This window comes from Drosophila sulfurigaster, chromosome 2R, assembly GCF_023558435.1.
Source record: "Drosophila sulfurigaster albostrigata strain 15112-1811.04 chromosome 2R, ASM2355843v2, whole genome shotgun sequence".
In the NCBI taxonomy this organism is placed as follows: domain Eukaryota; kingdom Metazoa; phylum Arthropoda; class Insecta; order Diptera; family Drosophilidae; genus Drosophila; species Drosophila sulfurigaster.
Window position 1 is genome coordinate 11,934,877 of NC_084882.1, and position 26,326 is coordinate 11,961,202.

The window sequence follows — 26,326 nt, forward strand, 5'->3', positions numbered from 1 at the left end:
TTAAACGCCAACGTCTTAAGAGCGAGGTTTAAGTGTACGTGTAAGAGGAGACAAGCAACAGGCGTAAATCTGCAGTAAATTTAACATGTGCGGCGTCTCTTTTTCTTGCTCACCTGAGACTGACACGTTCCCTCCCTCCCCCATTCCTTCCCCAACTTTATAAATTAATGAGATTGACGTTGCTTTTTATATTCATAATTTGATTTTAATTATTATCCATATCTGCTTAAAGAGAGAAGAACTAATTGTTAATTACAAAAAATTGATAAACTAACTATTTGGCATAAGTGCTAATCATTTAATGTAATTGATATTAATGTATGATTAACTGGCGTTTAACATTATAAATTCGATTAAATCGTTTGCGTTCTTTTTTATTTGGGTTTCAATTTTCTTTTTGTTGTTTTCATAAAAGACAGATAGAATAGAGCCTCCTTAGTTTGTTTTCTTCGTTTCTTATAGTTTCATTAGTTTCGGTATACGATAGATCTCATATATAATATATATATATTCAAATATATTATAGATAGACCCAATTGCTGATATGCTGTCTAAGTTCACATATATCGAAATCATTAGAACAAATTAAGACTAACTAAAACAATTTATTTACAATTTAACAGATTTCAAAAATAAAAATTTTATCGATTAACATTAGAGCTTAGTGGAAGAACTACAGAAATTTTCCGTTACGAGTTATTATTGACTTGTCATACTATTTACAAAGACTTCTCGACTTCTTGAGTTCTTGAGTTCTTTAGTTCATGAGTTCTCAGTTATGATAATGATAGATAGTTTAAACATTAAAGATTAAAACTTTTGTACTGATATTGATAGTATCGGAAACCAGGTGTGCTATATAAGTAACACGTACATAAATGCCTCCCAAAAATTGATATGTAATATTCGAAATGAGAATCTTAACAAATTGGGGATAGTCTAAGCTGAAACTATAGGTAAATGATATTCGATAACTGAAATACTAGATAGTTGTTCTTCCTTAATCAATTAGGTTATGCATAGATTATGTTTAGGGTTGTCTGGCATTATTTTATTTTGTCACTCGTTCAATGATTGTGCTTCGGCATAATTTTCAAATATCTCAAGTTCGATTCTGTAACGGGTTAATGGGTATCGGGTATCGGATATCGGGTATGTACGACTACTACATTTAAGGGTATATCCAAAAATCACAACAACGTGAACTCCATTCTAAAGCATATTTTATGGATTAGTTGAATCTGGCTGTTGATGATCATGCTATGCTAGATATAACGACGCTTAACGCTTACCGATTATTGATTATAGTCGTACTCTATGTACAGCAATTATTTATTTTTCTTTTTTCGGGGGCTCAAGGTCTAGATTATAATACGTTGCTAATACTACTAATTATAGGATACATTGCATTGTGCTCATATATGAAGATTTAACATACAGCTCGCTCCTTAATGTCTCTCCTAGTCTAAATTGAAGTTCTAACAGGGTATTGTTGGGGGAGGTTCGAGTTCTCTATTCGCATGCTATTTACATTTCTGATACAACCTAGCAAGTGTTTCGTTTAAAGGGGCTGCGACCCCTTTAATTTGTTCAACGGGATTCTAAAAAGGTTCACTCGATATACCTAATGGGTGTTTAGTTTCACATAGTTTACAAGCATTATCAACTAATTATTTCTGCGTTTGTTAATCATAGTCGATTATTATACAGTTTATTATTGTTATGACAATAAGTAAAATACAGTTTTATTTTTAATATGTAAACAGTCTTTTGAGAACCTTTCATGGCGCAAAGGCTACGTTAAATGCATTATCTTGGCTGAAAAAAAGCGAAAAACTAAATGTATAAATTCAAAACTAATTAAATTAAATTTGCAACCCTAAAAGTATGCTACACATTTTGTCACAAGCGATGTGGCTGTTCACATTATATGTTGCGCTTGAAAGTATGCAACACATTTTTAGGTGGCTAGCGTAAAAGTTTCGTTGAGTTTTTACGCTGTGCCGACTTCGACTGCTCTAATTACTCAAACAAAAATGTGTAAATCAAATTATAATGTTCTGAAAATTATTTAAATGCAAACTAAACGCAATTTAAATGAAAAATAAAGTCAATTTGGTGTTTATAGAATTTTTTTAATGGTTTGGTATATTTTTTTGTTTGTTTTTTGTTTTTGTTTTTTCTGTTTCTGACTTAAAAACTAAAATAACAAACAGAAGTTAAAAATCGTCAATTCAATGCATCATTTACAGATAGGATAAAAAGTTTCGTTATAAGTTACATTATAAATTAGAGTTTGTTTTCGCTTCGTATTATATTAAGATTTATATTGTAGAATTTGGCAATCACATTGGAAAAACACTTAGGCGCTATAAGTTCTTTGCTTTCTAGGAGTTACACTATTTATATTGTAGTACTAAAAGCTTAAATTACGCTGACTTTTCCACTTTAAATAATGCATGTATAAAGCGAAAAACTTATGGCAACCCTATATAGGATACAAAAGGAGGGCAAATTGCTAATTCTAGCCTTAGGAATACATAATATACATAACATATGTGCTAGAACTATTGCTTTCACGATGTACACGCAGCAGTTGAGAGTTGTACTACACTTACACATTACTACACTAACTATCGATATAGGGGTGGAGCTTAAAGGCTTAAGCTGCAACTAGAGCTGTACACAGTTGATGAGAACCCAGAGCGAAAGGCTCTTTTGCTATTTACATGATCAAGTCAAAGTCGATCTACGCTGGCTGCACATTGTTGTTGTCCAGCTGCGAGGTGACCGTGGAGCAGGCGCTGCTGTTGTTGTTGGGACTGGTTGCCTCGCTGCTCGAGGCATTCGCTGCTGCACTTGCAGCCGGAGCTTTTCTACCCCCTCTTGACCAGCCAAAGCTTAAAGCTGCGCTCAGCTTGCTTGGCTTAGGAAGTTGCTGTTCCGTCAGATCGTAATCCTGTCGCCCAATCGAACTGGCAGGCGTATGATGACTATACCCGGAATCGGAGCCGAAGCTCGAGTCGCCGTAGGGATGTCGGTAGTCGGAGGTGGCTGTGGCTGTGGGCAGCAGCGTGGAGGCATAGGGACGCGCTGAGCCGCCAGCACTGTCGTAGTAATAGTTGGCATTGTACATCGGTTCCGCATAGCCATAGGCTGGCTCCGCAGTCAGCGGTGCCGCATGGATGCGATGGTGTTGATGCTGATGCGCTGCCAGACGACGATCCACCAGACGGGGTTGGGTGCGCGCTCGCATCGTGGCTGCCATCAGACCTTGGGCACTATTCGGGGCATATTGCTGCACGCTGGGATAGCGAATGCGCTCCCGATAGATTGTGGAGAGGGGCGCAACGGGCGCTTGACTCAGCTGTGCGTTGATGCGATTGCGACGCTCCACCTCGTGCTCCAGCGTGTTGTAGAACTGCGGCGCCGTCGAACGCGCCAGATAGCCGAGGGACATCATGTTGCTGCGATTGTCGTAGAGCGGCGCCAGATCCGCAATCTCTGCCGTCGAGTTGCTGTTGTTGAGCTCCTCCTGGCGTTGTTGCTGGCGATTGCGTGGAGTGCGTCGCAGCTGGCCGGGATTAGTGCCAGTTGCCACCTCATTAGAGTTGTTATTGTTGTTATTCTGATTGCTTGCAGTCGACGCACTCGCTGTGGACGCATCCTGACCCGTCGAGGACCCAGAGCTCAGCACACTGTGTCGCTCCTGTGTTGGCAACTGTGCAGCAACTGTTGCCGCACTCGCTGTTGTGGCTGCCCCATTGCTACTAGCTGCTCGCTCATGGTAAGGTGTTCCACTAGCTATGGCAGCTGTTGCCTGTTGCGCCGTGTTCGCTTCCTTGTGGAAACTGCACTCGCCCGGCAGCGACAGCTCGTCCTCGGCGAAATCATCATCGGAATGCAGCGGTGGCTCCGACTCACCATCGGAGTCGACGCGTCCTGGGCCCAGCTCCTCGTAGACATTGTCGTTGGAGCGATAGGGATCAGGACCGGGCGAGGAGCTGACGAGGAAAGGCGGCGACCGCGTCATCGGATAGCCACTAGGATAATGTATGCTCTTGCCCTGCAGCAGCTGTAAGAGGAAAGAAAAGAGAGAAGGAAAGTTAGTTGATGTTGTTGCCAAGGATATTCTATAAAACGAAGCAGGAATAAACCGAAGTAAGAGAGGGATATTCCGAGTAAAAGTAGGAATAGGAAAAATTGAGAAAAAATAATAAAGCAAAGGCATTAAGGGACGAAAGAAACCAATCGAGCGCCTAAATGCCATTTGAATGGATGCCCAGCAATTAGCGTTAGACAGAGAGGAGTAGAGAGGAAGAGAGAGAGCAACCGGAGGAATATGCAATAATTGGAAAGTGTGTGCGACATTAAGCAGATTTGAGTCAAGGATTTGCAGTCTTAGCCATGGCCTAAAGGAGCTGTTTATCAGACAATAAAATAAACACGCACTTCAGCGTAAGCGAAAGGCTAGAGAGCGAGAGCCAGGGAGGAGGGAAAATGGACTATAAAGCGGCATCAAGAAATATGAAAAAGGCGAATAAAAAGACATTGCAAAGAAGCGGGTGGAAGACAAACACGTCCCGATTCCCCAAAGGCGTCAGAGTCGTAAAAATGGCACAAAAGACGCACGAATTGAGCCCGCAAAGCGAGCGAAGGAGCAAAGAAAGGATATCACATGCACAAGGACAAGGATAAGGGAGTGTGGGTATAGTCCATTCAGAATAAAGCAATAGCACATCAATGAATAAAAAGGATAAAAAAAAGCGAAGGCACTAAGGAAATGCGGTCTCATTTTACACACAGTTTTTGACAATTCAATTGAGTAAGTGAGCGTGTGTGTGTATGTGTGCGTGTGTGTGTGTGTGTGTCTGACAAGTTGACAATGACAGTGCAATGTTTTGACAGCAATTGTCGAAATGTTGCCTCAAGCTCTCGCATTACACGCAAACAGGACTCGACAGCCAACAACTCGCAAAAACTTCCTGCACGACAATTAAACAGATTGACAAACAATAAGCAGGACACGACAACGAAAAGAGTGAAAGAGATGGATGACTAGAGCGAGAGAAAGAGGAGATTGCGTACTAACCTCGGCATGTGGATGCTGCTGATAATGATGGTGATGATGATGATGATGCGGATGCTGCAGCTGATGATGGTGCTGATATTGATGATGCCGCATTACAAGCGGTCGATGGTGACCCAAATGTGCATCAGGATCCTCGTACATGGCATGATGAGGACCATGTGTTCCATTGCCGCCCAGTGGCATTGCCCCATTGAGGGCGCCACGCGTTGGCGTCTTGCAGGGCAGCAGATTTTGCACCTTTCGCTTGTTTCTGCAACAGAAAGAGAGAAGAGGAGATAAAGTTAATAAATGTTAAAAGCTGGGGGAAAGCACTTAAAGCTCGTATTAATTAGTTTATACACTTAAAGCTCATTAAAGCTCTATTCCAAGTATATTTTAACTTCAAATTTGTGTGTTAAAGCTGAGTAAGAACATATAACTTAAATTGATTCTTGAAGCTTTTTAACCAATCAGCTTAAAGCTCATTAAAAAGTAACTAATGTAAAAAGAGTGCAACAAATGTAAGCATCAACTTAAATGAAGTAAATTTAAACTTAAAATTTGTCTTACTCATTAAGCAGCTTCAAACAAAGAGAGAAAGAGAGAAGCAAAATGCGTAAAGTAGCTTAAAGCTCTGCTTAATGTGACTCATAAATAAGAGAGAGAGAGAGAGAGAGAAAAAGAGAGAAGGACTTTAATTGGGCAAGCAGCTTAAAGGCAGACTTAAGCCAAAGGAGCAAAAGGAGAAGAAAACATCGACGACATTGTGAACGTGAATGTGGATGACATTCATGACGTTGTTCGAGCAACGAGGCCAGCTTAATAGAGCCATAAGTTTTCGGTCAGCTGAGGATGCCGGCGGAAGATAAATCGATTTGTAATGGCTGCAAAATGGGCGTGGCTAGCCATGATAAATGCCAAGCTGGCCAAACAGGTAAACAGTGCACAGAATATATATCCCCAGCTCCACTTGATTAATAAAGAATGCTGAGTATAAATAAAAAGTGAAAGCAACACAAAAGTGCGCCACATAAAATTCAATTTAAATAAGCAGCAAAGGCGAAGGCAACCAAGAGGCGAAGGAGTCAAGGAAGGATGTCAAAATGACAACAGCTCGATGAAGCTCGAGCTGGAGCTGGAGTTGGAGGTAACCGCGTGCCATGAAAATAATGAACATAATTAAGTGTTGCCCATGGCAAAAGACAACGGCAACGACAACGACAACAACTTTGGCCTAAAGATGCCTTGTAGAAGCACTTGAAGACTGCCATATGGCAAAAACTCTCAGTCTCAGTCAGTCTCAGTCAGCGCCGACTTCCCTTAGCATAAGCATAATGAAAAATGTGAAATTAAATTGACGCCACGCCACACGTAGCATGCCCCAAAGCAGAGGGAGGGGAGAGAGCTGTCAGCCTTGTAAATGTCTTGTAGGTAAACAGGCTGCGATGTCAAACGGAAGTCGCTCGTAAAAACTCAACTCGCATGCAATGTCAAGCTTCGCCTGATTGCGAGAATGAGGCAAGGCACAGGAACACACACATATTAAATATGCTAGCCTACTTTCGGGTTCATTTCGAACGAAAGCGACGATTGTATGCGCTGTGCAAACGTTTGCGAAAGAGGCACAAAGCAAAATAAAAAAAAAGAGGAGAAACGCACGAAAGCAGAAAAGGAGAGCAACTGAAATCAAAGCAAATATAAAGTGTAATAATTGCTAGCTTGCTGAAACGTTTACGAATAGCAGGTGAAGAGGAAATTCATTGCGCAAACGTTTACGAACGTCGCACAAAGCAAAATGACAAAAAAAAAGTGAGTCAATAAGAATATGAATGATAGACAAAGCGCCATAAATGCAAGGAATTTACATTTAAAACCTTTACGAATAGCAGGCGAAGAGGAAGCAAGGAAACGTCTGCGACAGCTGCTGTCAAATGGAGTCCAAAGTCAAGTTTACGCTTGCTTAGTGAGAGCATTATGACAACACAGTCTCAGTCTCTGCTTTCTACTTTCTGCTGTCTGCTGCTCTGTGTGTGTGTGTGTGTGTGTCTATGTGTTGAGGTTAAGAGTCAGCTGGCTGAGTGTCTGTTTACTTGGCTAAGTCGACTGTCAGGCAGCGTTGTAAAATATTCTTAAAAGTAAATTAAATAATGTGGCATGCCACAGCAAGACAACGAGGCAGAGAAGCAAAAGAATCTTCCACTCCTCCACTTTAACTTATTTCATTTCATTTCACTTACGAGGCGTAAAAAACGAAAGCAGCGCGTGCAGATTTAATGTATCTATGTGTGGGTATGAGTGAATGTATGCGTGTGTGTGTGTTTTAACCCCTTAAGCGCCTTGTTTGATTTCTAAGCATTATGACCAGCTATTGGAATGGACGCTGCGTCCCTGGAGTGTCGTACAATTTGCCAAACTCAAGAAACTCGGCAAAGTGAAGTATTTGTATGTTCAAAGAGGGGGGAAGGAGACGCTCTATACCTTTGGGGCAACACGAAGTGAGCAAGGGTTGCCTTGTGGCATAAGCAATTTACAATAAAAAAAAGGAAGAATGAAAGCAAAAGCAAGAGTAGCTGAGGCAACAATCCGATCCAAGTCAAATTCTAGAGTGCTCTCGCCTCGCTCTTCACGTATGCAAGCGAATCTTTTATTTATGAACTCGAACTCGAGAAAGGGGCATGCGGCATGTGGCATGTGGCAGCGCATACGCTTTGGGGGGTTGCACGTCGCAGGCACGTAAAAAACTCAATGTAGTGCGAAAATTGAACTACAAAGTCGAAGCCTATTCCCAAAGAGTTTTCCTTTTCTTCCTTGTTTGATATGGAAATGAGGCGAGGTGGGAGGTTAAAGGGAAATGTTAAAGGTAAGCCAAAGACATGTCTGTGGTTTTGTTGCAATTAATCTGTGTGTTGCACACAAAATACAAACACGAAATCATTCTCAATTTCAAATTAATTTGTAATGCAAACTAAACTCAGAGACAAACTTTTCTCGTAATTTGGGTCTTGATTAAAAAATTGCCAGGGCAACAACAAGAATCAGGGCTGGAAAAGAAATTGTGATTGTTATTGCATACTTGAGGGCGCCCCTTTTGGATGTCGTTGTCATCTGCGTGGCAAATGAAATTGCAAGCAGGTGAAATTGATTTTATTTATTTAGCAGTCAGCATTAACAACACACGCACATAACTTTTGTGGTTGCCAGGGTTGCCAGGGGCTCTGCCTATTAAATATGCAGAAGCTCGTGTCGAGTCGAGCTGAGTTAAGGAGATGCTTAACTTTAATGTACGGGCAAAAAAAAGGAAAGAGACAGTATTACATAAAAGTGAAAGAGAGAGCACAAGAGAGAAGGCATTATCGCATTGCAATTATTTGCATAATTTGAGCATATTTATTTAAATATTATTAACTGGCGACAATGTTAACAGTTTTACATGACATGCCACTTCATCGACATGCCACGACTGCCACATGTTGCATAGCTCGCCAATTTTATGCAATTAATAAAGTTGCATGTGCAAACATTTGCAAAAAAAATATGCAACATAAAAGGGTTGCAACACTCTGGTGGTTTATTAAAATAATTAAGGTAATTATGACTCATAATAAATGCAATTTATGCTCATGAAACTGAATCCGATGAGGGAATTTCGCAAGTCATTTAAATTGTTGATTTAACAGATTGAAGATATTCTATTTAATGTGTTGACATTATGATTATTTTATTTGAAGAGCATAAAAGAAGAAAACAGCAAAAAAAATATATAAATAAAATTAGTTTGTATTTTATTTATAGGTTTTGCTGTGCAACACACGCAACACGATAACACACAGATTCATATTCACATTCACATTCACATTCATATTCATATTTATTTGTTGGCTGCTTTCGAGGCCCATAAAGGCAAAATAATGTGCCACATCATAAATGCCACAAAAATGGCGTCGGCCTCAACTTGTGTTGCTCTTTTTTTTTTTTTTTTGCTACTTCCTTTTTTTGCGCTGGACATTCATAGTCATTCACAAACACACACACACACACACACACACACACATAGAGAGAAACACGCACATGCAGATAGCAAATGGGGCAAGTTTTTGGGGCAACACTTAAAGCAGCAGCTATCTCGCTCTCTCTCACTCTACGTGTGTAATAAAGATGCTCGTCGTGCCTTTTTGTGTGTGTGTGTGCGTTTGGTCATGGCCATAACCTCAGAAATGATGAAGCACAACAGCAGCAACAACAACAAAAAACCAACAACAAGGATATCTCTGAGTGTGTGGTTTCTATGTTGCCCTGCCACGCCCCCCAACTGTGCGTTCGTGCGGTCAGTAAACTTTAATGAATATGTATGAAAATCGCTTGTAGCAACTGCTCAGATATGCCCCTTCCCTCTCCTACTCTTTTGATAGCAGCAGTGCCATGAATATTACAGCAAAATCGATGCGTTGCCTTCTCTTTCGCACACTTGTTGATGTTAATGAGAATAGAAAGAAGAACAAGACTTACAGTCGAAGCTTTAAGAGCTCGAACATGTGTGTGTGTGTGTTTGTGATATGGGAAATTTAATTTACTTTACTTTGCTCGTAAGCAAATTCATAAAGTCAAATAAATGTTTAGTTTTTAATTCATGTGTAAAGAGAGCAGAAAAACGCAGCTTCAAAATTTGGTTAACCCATTAAAATGAATAAACACACTCACACACAGCGCACACATTCATACTTAAACTAAGAGAGACGGATAAATGGGCTACCACTACTACGAAGAGTAGTGGAACTTTTTTTTTAAAGTTACAAGGCGAGAACTGGGAGGCTGCTGCCCGTTTACCCGCTCACCCGTTTACCCGCTTACCCGTTTACCCGCTCAACTGCTTGCGCGTTGTCTCCCTCTCTCACTTTAATGCCGTGCGTGCAAAATTCTTTCACTGCTCACACACACTCACATGCTGTTTGTGTTTGGCTTGGTTTTGTTTCCTTTCTTTTCTCTTTTCGCTACCCCTTTCCCCATCCCCCTCTGAAACCCATCGTTTGCTTTTGCTGCGGTTATTTCTGCTGCAGATTTCATTTGGTTTGCAATCTGAGAGAGTTCTCTTTTTTTTCTGTGTGTGTTATTTCTCTGGTATTTCTTTTTTGCATTTTTCTGTGTTTTTGCAGTGGGGATAGTAAATTGTTTTATTTTTTTGTGCTGCCAAAAAGTTGATGTAACTGTGTTTGCTTTCGGTTTTAGGGCAGGGGAAGGGTCATTTCTCACGTTTTTTGCAGTGTGTATTTAAAATTTCAATTTAATTTAGTTTTGGTTTTAAGAGTGCACACACACACATAGATTCACTCATGTAGGTCAGCGCTTGAAAGTAGACTACATTAATTTTCGTTTGGTCGCCGTTGCATTTGCTCTTGTTGTTGTTTGTTTACTTGTTTGTTTTTGTGACTTTAGCAAATGGGTTTTTACAATTGCATGTGTGTGAGTGTGTGGCCATGCATAGTTTATAATGTTTATACGTTTTCGCATTTGGCGCATAGCATGCATTTTTCATATGGCGCCAAATTTTTGGATGACCCAACACTTTTACGGTTTATGAATTTGTGTGCAAAATTATCAGCGAACTTTATTATGATTATCATGGCAAAGCCGACTCGCACATAATTAAAGCACTAAATCAGAAAGTAAAGTCTGCAGCATGCAACATGTTGCAACCGCAAGACAAGACCAACAGAGTGAAGTGTTCTAAAAAGGCAGTGTGTGTGTGTGTGTGTGTGTGTGGTCTAAGAGTAATTGAGAGATCGAGCTTAAGCAGAGTGTGTACTGCTCGCACCTATGTAAATTACTTACTTCCAGACAAACAGTGAAGAGATGAGCACGATGAGCACCAGCAGCAAAGAGAAAACCGCAATCATCGCTGAGGTGGCCAGTGATTGGCTGCTGTAAAGGCTGGCATCCAGAATCTGTAAGAAAGAGCGAGAGAGGGAGTGAGTGAGTGAGTTGAGCTTACTTAGCATTTAAAGTGAGTGAGTGAAAAGTAAAAGTAAAAAAGTTCAAGACGATGCAAATCACGAAGCAACTCAAACACAAAGCCATTTTGCATTCCACCAACCAACAAACAAACAAAACAAGTAAAAAACAATTTCGGCAAATATGCCTAACGAAATGCAAACAAAAGCGCACGCGGCTGTTAACCGTTATTTTTTTGTTTTTTTTTCTTTGCTTGCTTTTTGTTCTCTTCTTTTGGGCAACATTTCTGAGATTACTTGGAGATGAAATGTCTTTTAACAATCAGTGAAATTAAGGTCAGTTATGCGTATATAGAATATGTATTAAAAAAGTTAAAAAAGGTTTCATTTAATTATAATTTTATATAAGATCCCGATATAAAACAACTATAACTAAAAACTAGAAATGTCACAGATATGCAATATGTAAATAAATTTTGTTATTATTGTTTTACAGTTGATTTTGCGTTGTTGATCTTTGTCAACAACAAAAGTAAAAATGCAAAAGTTGCACCTGTCATTGCGCCAACACAAATACAGATAAACACAAACACACACACACACACACACACACACACACACACTCAGCCAGAGAAAGACAATCAGATACGCATCATAAATCAGTCAGAAAACATTGAAAAATATTTTGCTGAGAGCGAAACGAAGCGACGAGAGAGAGACAAAAGCTGCGCTCGAAATGAAATCGAGGTCAAGCTTTGACAGCTGTGCAAATAATTTCGCCTGTGTTGTGCCAGTGTGTACACACAACTGTGAGAAGACAGGCAGTGTGTCCACACGCTGGAATTATGTAGGCCACACTTTAGTTTGAAATGCATTTTGTGCATACACTAATTTATTAACAAATAGTTTTACGTATTTTCGTTGATTTATTTGCTCAGTGTTGCGATGGCACAGTTTTCATTCAATGCGGAAGCATCCGCCCTTCCCCCCCCTCTATAAATTAATCATTTTGAATGAGTGTAAACAAACAAAAGGCATCGATTGAGGTGGAGGGGAAAGAAAACATAGTCCCGCTCCCAATTCATCCAAAACGAGAGATAAGCTATAAAAATATTGACAGCAGCCGGTTGTTGCCTCATGGCGAAATTGTTTAAACTATTGAGCAAAGGGGCAACTCCCCCTCCCCTCCCCTTCTGTTACCCCACCACTCAACTGTCGCTCGCTTATCATATAATTTTCAAGACTTTTCAGTGTTTCGAGAAAATTGTTTTGAAAACAATTTACGAACAAATCGCCGCATGAAACTGTGGCAAACAAATAAATAACAATAAATTAAACAATTATGAGAGCAATGGAAGGAGGAATGAACACACAAGTGTTGGAGGGAGAGTCAAAAGTTAAAGAAAGAAAGAAAAACTCGCAAAGCTCTCATTGCGTCGCGTAATCAAATTGATTAATGAGCTGTGGCTGCCACTTTGTGGCAGTGTCATGTGGCAAGGGGGAAGCTGTGCTTTCGATAAGCTACCCAAAGCTGCTCTCAATTCGTCTATGCTCGACTGCAACTCACCTACACCAAAGAAAAACAATTACTTTTGTCTCGTTTTCGGTTTTCAGTTTCGGTTTTCTTTCTTTCCGCCGCAGGCAGCGACGATAATCGATAAATCTATATGAAGGGGGCATGTTACCTATTTGTAATGCTCATTTCGGTACGTTTTCTAGACAAACAAATGAGTGGCTGCCGTTTCGGAGAATGGGAATTGCGACAGCCTTCAGCTGCAACTGGGGATTAACCGGAGGGCCGTCGATAAAAAAGTCAACGAGAACGAACTACATATATGGGGTCGACAAAGAGTTGTTATCAAATGCGAGTGCGCTTTGTTTGCCCAGATAAGCGTGTTTTCCAGTAGTATGCAGTAGGAAAATGATTGAAGGTTTTCCATCGAAGTCACAACTTGCAACTAGGTAGCTGGAATCATAAATTAAATGCAGATAACGATAACAATTTGAACGATTTATGTAAAGGCAAACAAGAGGCGAAAGCAAACAGTAAACAGTAAGCAGCAAACACAGAGCGACCATACTGCATTAAAATGGTGCTGCCAACTTGTGCGATAAAATAATTAAGCCACAAGACATTAGGAGAAAAGGCAAATGGGGAATTTTGCGAGTGAATAAGAAATTATGGCATAAAGTTTACAGCCCAACAAAATGGAGATTAACAAGGGCAGTGTTGCCAAATGCCACAAAAAAAAGCCAAAAGCGAAAACTTTGTAATCATGAAAAATTCGTGGCTCAAGGGCAAAAAATATTTCCGAGTAGGCCATTAAGTGAAATGTGACCTAATTTCCGAAACGAGGCAACAGCGAAAATCCACAACACGAGTATGCGTCAAAATGTTGCACCTGCTTGTGGCAACTTGCAACATTTTCATTTGAGAAAACTTTTCCAACTCGATCTCTTTGTCTTGCAACAAAGCACGTGCCACTTGCAGCACTTGCAACAAGGACAACAGCTGAGTTCTCTCTCCACTGATAACAAGGCGAAAAGTTCTCTCTACATGTGTGTGTGTGTAACGCCTTTTTCAACACTAAACCAACTTCGATTTCACAGCACGTGCATATCGACTGTACTTCCGCTCTTGCCTCTTTCTTTTCTTCCTCTATTCTTCCACCATTTTTGCCAGTGTTTATGTTGGCAACTTGATGCAGTTTTGTAACCACTTGACAGTGCAATTGTTTGGAAACAACTTGTGATTGAGATGCCTTCAATTGGATTCGTTCTTCTTCTTCTTCTTTTTCTTTTCTTCGCACTTTTTAGGCAGTTTTACGTTACGTGAAATGAGTTTGAAAACGAAAGAAACATTTTGTAGTGTCAACTTCACACTTATTTTCCAAGTTTCCAAAGTTCTTCTCTCAGGAGTTATTCTCATCTATCTTTTTTAGCTATTTAATGCGAGTTCAACTGAAAATTTCGATGTGCTGCATGTAAATTCAATTTTGTTATTGTCACAGCAAATTTCCAGACGATTTTTCATTCCATTTTCCTCAGCTGTCTGCAGCTGTGTCTGCTCTGTGTCAACTGTAAACAACAACCTTCTTCTTCTTCTTCTTTTTCTGATTCCTCCTTCTCCTTCATCTTCATCTTTAGCTTCATCATCATCATCGTCGTTGTCGTTGTGTTTGCGCCCAAAAAGCAGACTGCGAAACTATGCAACATTCCTTAGACAATGAGATTTGCGAGCATTCGGAAAAGCTTTCGCACGACATTTGATATCAATGTCAAGACATTTACCCTTCTCCTTCTCCTCCCCTTTCTTCGTCTTCACTTTTTCTCGTCTTGTACACTTTGCTAACTCTCTGCTTATTTAAAGCGATTTCTCGCAGCGACTTGAAATATTTTCGCGCAAAGCAAAAAAGCAGAAAAATAATAAGAAAGGATTATTTTGGGCTGCCACGCCCCCTCTACTGACTCCCTCTTCTTCTTCTTCTACTTCTTTTGCTGCTGCTGAGAGCGACGCGCTCCAAAATTTAATTTCGCATGTTTGACGCGTCGTCCTCGATTCTTTTTTTCGCGCCCCCTCAATGCGAGAAACATGTCGCTCCACGAATCCTTTGCGTGATGCTGCCACTTCCGTTTGACTTTAAAGATTTCTAAATACCCTGTACGTTTCAATGATTTGATGAGGTATGCTGGACTAACTTAAGGTATTCCTAATTATATTTAGTAAATTTATTACCTTTATAAATTTGTAATCATTAATCATTCAAAATTTAAAATTTCATTCAAAAAATAGTTTGAATTTCTATAACTATATAATATATTAAATTCTAGTCTGCTAAAGTAAATTTAACAAAACTTCTTAACTTTTTAATGGAACAACTTTTAGATGTGGAATTAGGAAATAAGTTATTCATTATTTGCATTCTTAAAATCTCAAGAATTCTCTGACAAAATTCATCAAAATTACAGTTCTGAATTCTTAGGAATTATATTTAAAAATGCAAATCGATTTTACAGGATATCCTGAAGTCGCTTAGTTTCTCTTTATTTCCGCATTTGACAATTACGTTTGCTGCTCTTGCCATCCCGTTCTTTCCCCATATATGTTGCGCTCTCTCTCACACATGTCGCTCTGCCAAATTGGCACAATTCCCGTTAAACTTATCAATTTGATGAGAGAATTTCACACACGCACACAAAGTGAAATTCCCCCTCCCCCCCACAATTCCCCTCTCAATGCCACACATAGACTTGAGTTTGGCATTTCTCTTCCTTTTTTTTTTTTGGTGCTAATCCATTAAATTGATGCTGATGGCAATTGAATTTAAGCTGCTTCGCACAGATTTCAACGAATTTACCTCAATGGCAGTTAGTGGAAGCATGAAATTGCATTTCGATATACGATAAACGATAGACGATAACTACGAACGTGGGAAACTGGCAATTTAAGACATGCCAGCACATTTGATTTGTCAGCATAATTCCACCAGCAAAAAAGAGATGGAATTAGAGAGTAGGATAGAGAGGGAATGAATGACATATTGAAGTGCCCACACACTGAAAGATCTATCGTTATCTGTGGGGACCACACACAGAAAACGCTCAACAACATTTTCTATTTATTGAAATTTCCATTTTCTGTTACATAAATGTCGAGAATTAAGTGGAAAACACTCGAGTCTTGGCGCTCTCCCCACCAAAAAAAAAGAAAGAAGAGCAAAAAAAATTAAAGATAGAGCGGAGGCACGTGAGTCTCATATATGTGGTTATCAATGCAACTCACTGACAAAGTGTTGATGTGGAATTTGATCTTGTTGTGTTTTCTGTGTTTTGTGTTTTCTGTTTTCCTCCTCATTGCCTAAACAAACAGGCGAGAGCGAGAGAGATTAGAACGAGTGCCGGGTTACACAGTTCTTGAGTTGAGTTCTTTAGTTTTCCCAACAAATAATTTGTAACAGTTTTTCTTTAAGGTTTGCCACACGAATTCGAGGCCATATGTTGCCAGGGAATCGGGGAATCGAGGAATCGAGGAATCAACCCCCAACCCAGCTTGTTGAGCCCTTCTGGCTTTTCATTCTATGCTTGCCAACTACTCGACTCAACTTGGGTTGTCCTTTTTTCTTTTCATTTTTGTTGTTGTTGGTTGTGCGTCGAACGCTTAACTTTTCATTGTTATTGTAATTTGTTGTTGCCTGGACAGTCTGTCGAGGGTGTTGGCCAGCCTCATAATGATGACGTTTTTTATTATACATTTTATTCTTGTTGTTGCCCCCCCAAAGAAGAGTAACAGCTGTTGCTCTGGCAACAGTCGAGACGAGTCGAGCTGAGGACTTCAAGGAGCCAAAAATGGCCTTAAAGTGTTGCCTTGTGGTTGAAAGGCTGTGTAGACTTTTTTTCAAATGTCTTAAAGCCAAAGCAAAAGTCAAGCAAAAAAGACTCTTTAAGAATAAAATATAATTTTAATACAAAACTAACCAAAATCAATCAATTTTAAATTTTTAAAGAAATACAATTAAATAATAAATTTCAACATTCAAACAAAGCTAATGCATATCACAAGCTATATGTGAAATTTTATCCGACTCGCTTTAATAGTTTGCGAGTATTTCAAGTGTTTATTCGCGGTCAGACGGACAGCCGGATTTATTGCGCTGATAAATTGCAGCAGACTTTCGGTGCACAATACGCAATCAAGTTGAAGTGTCAAACACTCAACTTTTGCCACGCCCACTGGGTTAACCCTCTTAAGGTCTCATCCCCCCAAAAGGGTCGCATTATTATTATTGTTGTATGCATAATGAAATGAGGCAATAATTCAATAAGGCAACATCAATTTTTGACACCTCGCGCACTTTCAACAATTTCCACTTGCAGCAGCTTGTTAGCAAGGAAAATGCCAACAGCTGTGGCATCGCCGGCAGCTCATTAGACAGGGTTGCAACCCTTACTCATTAGGTTGCATAAGTGTTTGCACTTACCGGCATCGCTTGACAGACGTCGCTGTCCCATTGCTGCTGTGCCAATTGCTCCTCGTTGCAATCCTGCGGCACCACCGTGTACTCGGCCAGGGCGGGAGGTCTCGGGGGTGGCGGGATGAGGAACTGTGGTGGTGCTGCAAGTGGCATGCCGGCGCATTCATCGCACTCGAACATGAAGAGATCCGCATCCATCATTGTATCCAACATTTTCCACATTTGTTGCACGTTTTCTTTGATTCGTTTACGTTTTTTGGTTGTATTTTTCCAAATTTGGTTTTTCCCTCGTTTTGGTTGTGTGTCTTATGTATGTGTGTATGTGTTCATGTTCATGTGTGTGAGTTTGTGTTTGTGTGTGAGATCGTTTGGGCTGCGTGTCAAATGCGTTTCCTGATCGCTGTCATCTCGCTGGACAGCCGTCAAACGGCGGCGGCGCTGTAAGGAAAAAGCAAACAAAGGAAAATTCTTTGGTTAGTCGAGGGATTACGAAGTGCGGAGGTTTGTCTCCTCGGACAACAAACAGCTGGCGGCATCTTTTACATTCTCTTCTCTCTCTGTTCTCCATCATTAGCTGGCAACCGTAAAGCGAGGCACGTAACTAGCTTGATCCTGGCCACACTTCCTTTGGCACATGCGAAAACTTTTAGCATCGGATCGCACAGCTTATTCACACCCCTAAAAACAATTCAGAGTCTATGATCATCCCAACCCCTCGCCTCGCTCCCCGCTGTGTGTGTGGAAAGCAACCCCGTCCCTGTTTTTGTTAACGCTTCATGTTAATTTTTATTGATTTTGTTTAATGCGTTTCTATTTTTTCCATATTTATTTTTATTTGCTTTGGCTCTTTACCACCGCTCAGTTCTCTTTTGTTGTTGTTGTTGTTATTATTATTGTGCGTGTGTCCTGCCTCATCCCTTTCTGCTAAATATACATTTTCCTTTTTTTTTGTATTCCTAAATCTGTCCAGTCATTGGCAATTGTTTTAAGCCAGAGCTCAACCCCCTTTAAAGGTTTTCCCTTTCTCTGTTTTTTTTCTATTTTTTATGATTATTATTATCCTTTCGACTGCGGTTCTGTTGTTATTCTTCACACATATGCTGACAAAATAATTGAGAAATTGATTAAAGTGGTTTGGGGTGCATTAGTTACTATCGATAACTGATGACGTACTATCGATAAGCTCAATTCAAAATGAATAATAATAAAGTAATTTACTGGTTATCTTATATTGCTGTTATTAACGATAAATGCTTATCTCGACTGTCGATAATTATTATCGATAAACAAGCATCCTAGAATTCGGTTTATTGCTGCGCTACTTTTGATAACTATTATCGTTAAGCATCTTGAAATGCTTCCAGCTATCAGCATCTCAACTCAAACTACCTTTCACCGCTTATCGATTTCCTCAACTGCCTATTATCGATAACTGGCGGCCAGTGACAATCGCTTCCAAATTGGTTCCATCAGCGCAACAATGCCAACGGTCTATCTGGATTACGAGGCGGCTTAAGCTCTGTCTGCCAGCTTGACTTGACAGCCTGGGGGAAAATTCAGAGAGAGTGAGAGACGAGAGACGAGAGAAGAGAGAGGAAAGCCAAGGAGGCAACATATGTTGCCAGTTGGGCCATTTAATTAGCTGCACTGAGAGCTGACAGTTGTCAGAGAGTGTGGCACTGAGTGAAGAGCGAAGGAGATTGAACGAGAGAGAGAGAGAGAGAGGGGAAGATGGAGGCAGGTCGAAGCAACTGAACTGATAAGATCTTGAAAACTACAATCGGTTGCAGTTGTTGTTGTTGTTGTGGTTGTTGTCTTGCAATCAAATGTAAGCCGCTGTTGACATTGGAGATTAAAAGATATTAAAAAACGAAGACGACGAGGCGAGTCTGACACACAATGTTGCTGTGTATGGGGCAGAAGTAAAAAGACTGAGACTCGAAAAATACAATGACAGCGGACAGAGAGACACAGAGACAAACAGAGCGAACGACACACACAAAACATGTCAAAGATGAAATGTTGTAAAGAAAATTGAATTGAATTGAATGCGCTGGAATTGAAACGAAGTCAAACTAATAAATAACAACAAAAAAAGAGAAAAGAGTAAAAAAACACTAATGCAACATGAAGTTGCAACAAAACTGAAACTGAGGATGCATAACTCAGGAAGCGAAACTTAAAGTTATTTTGTTTGGTCGAAAATCGATTGAATTGTCTGAAAACTGAAACTGAAACCGTTTGCTGATTAGCTTTGAAGCGGCCCATTAAAAGCCTCAAACCTCAAGTCCCCCCAAAGGTCCAAAATAATGAAATAAATCGTGTTGAAAAACTTGCAAGTTGCAAACGAAATGGAAAAGGAAACGACAGTCCAAAGAAAACAAGAGCAAAGAGAAGAGAAGACAGAAGACAGACGAGACAACGAAATCGATTTGTTTCGAGATTAAGTCTGGGACGCAGTCAACGTCTCCTGGGAAATGTCCGACCAAGCGTAAAGCGGAAATGTTATGGACGCGCCAAGGAAGCGCAAATGGAAATCAAAGTACGCAGAATGAAAGAGGGAAGGAGAATCACAGGAGTTGGAGGTCCTGCTGAGGTGACTCCAGCAATTAGCAGTAGCCTGGGCATTGTGATAAGAACGAATCAAAGCGAAATGAAAGCAATTAGATAATTGGCTTAAAGTTGAGATTCAAGACTCCAAGAGCAGCAGCTGCGTTCGACATTACTCAAGCCACTCCACAGACAACGAGAGAGAGAGAAGCACTCAACGATGATGGAAAGAAATCCTTTTTATAGAGAGACACAAACACTTCAGGCCAATTAAAGAAAGTCTGCTTAACCCTATCCAATTGAACTAGGCTTTCTTTCTTTAAAACTGATTTATCGCCTGACTTTGCACTTGAGATACTTTCACTACATCCAACTCACAATTGCCAAATAAAGAAGGGAGCGGAGAGAACAACAGCTGTCTACAATTGAATTGAATTGTTACTCCATCTAACATTTATAGTAGATACAATTTGATATTGGGCAAAAAGGGAACATAATTTCAAAATTAGCTGGACAATGCCTCAGGGTTGTATTGGGTTTTTCTTATTTTCCTTTTAGGCATTTGTGTTTTTTTTGGTTTTTGCCACGCATTTAAATGACTCAATCGAAAGCCAAACCACGTCGGGGTCAGAAACGAGAACCAGAAACCAAAAAACGCAGGTAACAGAAACACATTTATTAGCTGCAATGATAAATGTTCTTTCCCTAGGATCGACATGTCGCTCCCTCCTCTATTTCTCTCTTTCTGTCTCAGTCTCTGTCTCGTTCTATGTGTGTAATTTTAATTCGTTTTGGGCTGTAACTGATATGGGTGCGGTACCAAAAAAAAAATAACTAGAGACTGCAGTCTACTGTCTAGAGTCTCGAGTCTAGACCGCTGTCAGTTCAGGTAGTCGACATTGAGAATGGAGAATTGAGACATTAGATGTAGTTAGTATTCGGCTATTCGACAACGATAAGTGTTATGGGCTCTGCGGGATAACATTCTTATTCGTATTCTCTCGAAATAGAATAGATTGCAAATTGCTTGGGGGAATTCAATTCGGGTCAACGAAAGATGACACGAATAAGAATAGGTTTAAGTAGTTACAGAATTAAACTAGTTGAAATTAGAGGAATATTTTATATTCGACAAATGGAATCCAGGAATGAAGTATAGGAATGAAAAATAATTAAATAAATTCGTTAATATTCAAGAAAATATTTCAGCTTTAACAGCACAATTTCACGCTGAGTAGAATTGCTTGATTTAGTGATTGGAAAGAAAACAAAATAAATAGGAAAGAAATAATCAAACTTTAACTAAATTATAGTTTCACGCTGCGTTTTTTATATGCAAACTGATTAATCAAACTTCCAACAACTAAGAATAGTTTCAAGAATATTAACAAAACTAGTTAAAATTCAAGAAACAGTAAATCTTGCACAATTTCACGCTGACTTTTACCATTGAGTAGATTAATCAAGCTTTCCTAAGCCTAAGCCTGTACTTTAAAGGCAGCTTTAAAGCTCGTTTTCTCCGCTGGATAAACAACGCCTCAGAGCATGCAACAAATTACCAAAAAAATCTAGACTAAAATATGCGAATAAAAAAAAGCGGCAAGAGAAATGAGTATGAAGAAAATAAAGCGAAGAAGTTGAAGAAAGATGGAGAGGGAGAGAAGGAGAGAACTTTGCCTTAGTTTACATATCATTTATTATTTGCTGCTCTCGTTGTTGTTGTCCAGTCGGGCGAGGTGTTTGGGCTACTAACATTGTCACGCCCCCCTGCGGCCACATTACGCAAAACTTTTAAATAAAGCAAAGCACCGTTGTTCTTGTCGTTGTTGTTGTTGCTGTTCTTGTTTGTCCAGAGATGACGACAACGACGACAACACAGAGGATGAAGAATTGGGGATGGAATGGGGGATGGGATGGGAGTGCAAAAGCAGAGGCAGAAGATGACGGGCATGTCACATCAATGTCACTCAGCATTAAGAGCAAAAGCAAGACGAGACGGAGAGTGAGTGCGAATGCGAGTGTGAGTGTGAGAGAGTGAGAGGAGAAGCGTGCTTGGAAACTAACAGTAAGCATGTCCTGCGACGGCTGCGATAAAGTTTCGTTTCGTTTGCTTCGCATTCTCATTGTGATGCTGCTTTTGATTCGGCTTCTTATTCTCCTTCTACTTTTCGCCGGCATTTACCTACTCAGAAAGAAAGAGAGAGATGGAGAGTGCCTGCCTTTTTTCACGGCTTTCGCTCCTCGTGCGAGAAAATTACAAGCGTATAACAAATATTTTGTTTTCAGATTTTTTACTTTTTATTCCTTATGCTTTCATTTTTCTTCTTTTCTCTCTCTCCGTTCCCCTACGTTTCATTTTTTTTTTGTTACAAATTTTCGCGTGCGTTTTTGTTTCGTTTCCTGCTCTCTACTGTTTATGTTTTTTATGCTTCTTTTGTAAATATTGTGTTGACTATTTGCATAAGGTGCTTAGCGAGTGTTTTATTTTTTGTTGTATTTTTTTTGTTGTTGTGTACTTTGCTAAAAAGAAGCTTAGCATATTGGAACCTTTGAGTCATAATTCTCAAACCTTGAACTTCAACAACTACTTTGAATTTGTGTTGAAATACGATAAATTCCCACGCGACTTTAAATTTAATAAAGTCATTTCAACTCTTCTCTCTTTATTTTCCCAAACTACAATTTATGTCTTAACTTCGTTTATAAAATTTATATAAAGCACGCGATTCGCATACTAATTAAGTGGACAGGCGGCTAACGAAATAAATTTGAAAACAAACAGCAAACGGAAATCCTGTGAGCCTTTTTTTCCAACAAAAAACGGAGAAGGATGGAGTGGAAAAGTGGAGGGAGAAGGGTCAACATGTGTAGCAGTCATGTTTCCATTGGGATCGTGTGGACAATTAAAATTCAATTTCAATTTCGATGTGGCGACAGGTAAGCCGACTCACTTTAAATCTCTTTTTCACTCACTTGCATGTGTATCCCAAAGATACAAGATACATTTAATACAAGCTGCAAGTTTTTCGCGTAGGCCGCAAAGTTAAGATTGAGTTATTATTATTTATCTGCACATCTGTGGACTGCCTCGCTTAACAGCTCATTTATTCGACGGTCGACGGCGCGGAGTATCTTGTGCCCACTTGTCGCCGAAGCATAAATTTTGTTTGCCGCAAATTTATGAGTTATGAAGACATTGGCTTATTTACCAAAGGATTAAGGCGTGCAAACGAAAATAAACACGCAAAGAGCGCGAGCAAAGAATAACACAGACACAAGCACACACACATAATGAACTTGCCGCCAAATGTGGCAAGCTTGTCTTTTTTTGCCCCTCACTCGCACTCACACTTGTTGCGCTTGTCGCTGCTTTGCTAATAATTTAAACAAATTTACTTAAAACAAAAAAATGTTGACACTCGACATAAAGCATCGCCTTCTCTCTATTCCTCCTCCCTCTCCCTTTCGCACTCACTCGTTTGACTAGACAAACAAAGGTGTGTGTGTGTGTGTGAAGATGTCATAAGTGTAGTTTGACTCCATCTGCATTTTTCTACACTTTTTCTCTATTTGGTTATAATTAAAGCTCTTTGGCGGCACTTTTGTTGTTGCAAGAATCAAAGCAAAGACTTCTTATTCTCTCTCTTTGAAAAATTATTTGTTTGCTGACTTAACGGCAAACAAACAGTTAAGAAAACACTGCACTTCTTTATAACATTACAATCCATCTTGTTTTTATCAAATATTATTTCCTAGAATTCCTTAAAAATTCTTACAGAATAATATTCAAAATTTCTTATGAAATCAAAGAATTATTGAATAGCATTAAAATCCCTCTAACCTTTTTTGTATAATATTAATTCCTTGAAATTCCCAAATTCCCTATAGAGTAATTCAATAAATATATTATGTTTTCCAATTTATTTCCACTCTTTAAATGGAGTACACTAAAAAAAACATTATAATACCTCTAACCTTTTTTGTATAATATTAATTCCTAGAAATTCCTAAATTCCCTATAGAGTAATTCAATAAGCAGTATTTATTATGTTTTCCAATTTATTTCCACTCTTTAAATGTACTACACTAAAAAAACACTCAAATATTGCTTGCGTTTCTTTGATTTGCTGTTGCACTCCATTTGCATTACACAAACAACAACAACGAAAATTGGCTCATCTCTTAACTGTAACTGTAACGGAAGCAGGAGCGAGTAAGAGGGAGAGAGAAGGCGCGAGTGAGAGTGAAGTTGGTGTTTTGCTTAAGCGATAATCTGCAGCTCGCAGCAACTTAAAGCAGCTGATAAGCTTTGCTCGACCCACTCAAAGAGAGGGAGTTAGAAAGAGGAAGAGAGAGAGCGATTGCAGAGGTTTGTTTTCACTCGCCCACACAGCGTTTGATGCCCGCTGCTTTTTTTTTGTTTCTTTGAGTTTTTGAGTTGTGCTTAATCCGTTTGACACTCGTAGGCAGCAGCAGCTTTGCCCAAAACTTGCACTTGCCGTCCCTCTCACACTCTCACACCTCTCCATGCTTTTGTCACACGGCAAATGCAAAAACAAAGTTCAAGATCCCTGCACTCGAAGAGTTTTGTTGAGTTCTCTTTTCTTAAGACTGCCAGCAGTTTTTCTTGGTTTTTTTTTTTTGCTTTTGTTGTATTCCAGTTGACGATGCTGATGACTTACCCGCTGTTTTTTAACTCCCAAATTAAAAAGGACTTGACTGTTGTTGTCACTGTCCTTTTTGTTGTTTTGTTGTAATTTGCTTTGACACTTTTTGCGTGCTGCCGTTTTTAATTAAGCCAAATCCAATTATAATGTATAATTATGCTTATTTCATTTTGCTTTTTCGACACCAATTTTTCAATTATTTTTTTTGGTTATTGAACACAAGTTTAGCACACTCTTCTCTTATTTGTTGTTGTGATCACTATTTGTATTTATGCTTTTTGCACAGTAGTTGCGACAAATTTTCGGTAAGATTTTCTTTTACACAGTATTGAACATTTTTCACGTCAGTCTTTTATGCGTTTGCGGGGAAAAAAGTTTCGTATTCGTTCATTCGGAAATTTGTGAAAATTATACGCGAGACGCACACGTCCGTTTGCGGCGACTGCGAGTCAAAAACTGAAACTGAATTTCAAATTGAGAGACGCAATAGCAGCAACGGCGTCGCGGCGACGCCGATGAAGCTGACGATGGCAGCGAATGTTGCGCGCCAGCCATTGCTTGCCGAACACGTACACACATGCACACGCATACACATGCACGGCCATGTTATGCTCGCCTTCGCATGTTCAGACTTGCTCGCTTTGCCTCTGCTTTGCTTTGCTTGGCAACATTTCGTTCATTTCGCCAATGAACGCCTCCTACGCTCTTTCTCAATTGCGCTCTCTGTGTGCGCTCTCTCTTTTCGTCACATTGCAGTTCTAAGCTAAACAACACACAGTTGAATTTGAACTCTGCTCGCTGAATGTTTGTTGCTGTTCTGCTGCCGTTGCTTTAACTTTTAACTTTTTTTAGCGTAAATTTTAGTACATGATTATATGTTTATTGTTTTTAAATATCGAATTACGCATAAAAAGCTGTTTCTCAAAATTGACAACTTGTCGCCAGTTTTAGTAATTAAACAGTAAGCACTTTTAGCAGACCTTTTGAAGCATCGAATTTCACAAGTTTATGATATTTATGAAATACATAGACAATTGGGTAAACAGCACAGACATATTTTCATTTAAATGCCCAGCTGTTTGTTCTCTGAGCTCAATGCCAAACAAATCCCTCGTTGGATTAAAAACACAAAAAATTCCCCCACATCAAAAAATACAAATTCAGAATCATAACAGAGTGAAGCTTTCATCACAAAACCTATGACGAATATGCAACAGCAACAGCAACAACAGCGTGCAGCATCCCATCACAATATGATGTTGATCAAGGTCAATGTCTCGCTCGCAGTGCGCTTTGGCCCCACTCCACGTTCACTCCCCCAACAACATGCTTTATTTTTTTGTGTTGAGTTTTGCTGTTTTTCTTCTTCCGTTTTGTGCAGCATGTAAAATTACAACAGCAAACGACAACCGGCAGCCTCAATTCGAAATTCGAATTTCGAAAATGAACGCAAGTTGCGCTCTCGCTCTCTCTGAGTAAACGACGCTGCACTCTCGCGCTCTCTCGCTCTCTCTGCGCTTCGCAACATGTTGCCGCATGTGAAATGTTGCGCAGCATGTGGCTGCAGTTGCCTAGAAGAAAAATATTGTTTACGCATTTATTTCGCACCTCCAGTAAGTGTGACTCTGTGTGTGTGTGTGTGGGTGAGGGCGCTGCATTTGCACTTTGTGTTTATGTTGTACTTTCACCTTCTGCCCATTTTTTTTGTCTGAGGCTTTGTGTTTTGTTTATCAACATTTCTATCGCTGTTTATTTTCAATGCAATTCCCTCTTCGCAGGCTGCACTTTTGTTGCAGGCGACGAAAGACAAGGAGTGAAAGAGTTATGCGAGAAGGGAGGAGGAGAAGGAGGTCGAAATTCAAATATTCATTATAAATTGTTGCTTGTCGACAAGCAACAAACAAAAGCAACTTAGTCAAAGTCGCGACCTCTGCAATCGAAAAATGTATCCAAAAGATATCTCCTCCCCCTTCACCACCTCCCTTCAACACCCCCCGCTAAGGGCGGGCGGCATTTTGTGGCTTTTGCCTGAACTCATTAGGCGCGTCAAGTGAAATGTTTGCCACATGTAGCGCGAGCCCTTTTGGGGCATGGAGCCCGAAACACATTAGCAGCTCATTT

General features: G+C 39.8%; 1 protein-coding gene across 1 annotated transcript; it reads right to left on the reverse strand.

Annotated features, from left to right (window-relative positions):
• Positions 1–214: 214 nt before the first annotated feature.
• On the reverse strand, positions 215–24,665 carry LOC133837200 (uncharacterized). Its single transcript, XM_062267877.1, has 5 exons — positions 24,221–24,665; positions 16,995–17,426; positions 10,898–11,010; positions 5,093–5,342; positions 215–4,075 (listed from the first exon to the last, which is right to left on the reverse strand). The coding sequence occupies exons 2-5, from the start codon at positions 17,208–17,210 to the stop codon at positions 2,750–2,752; spliced, it is 1,905 nt and encodes a 634-aa protein (XP_062123861.1). The 5' UTR covers positions 17,211–17,426; positions 24,221–24,665; the 3' UTR covers positions 215–2,749.
• Between the last annotated feature and the right edge of the window lie 1,661 nt (positions 24,666–26,326).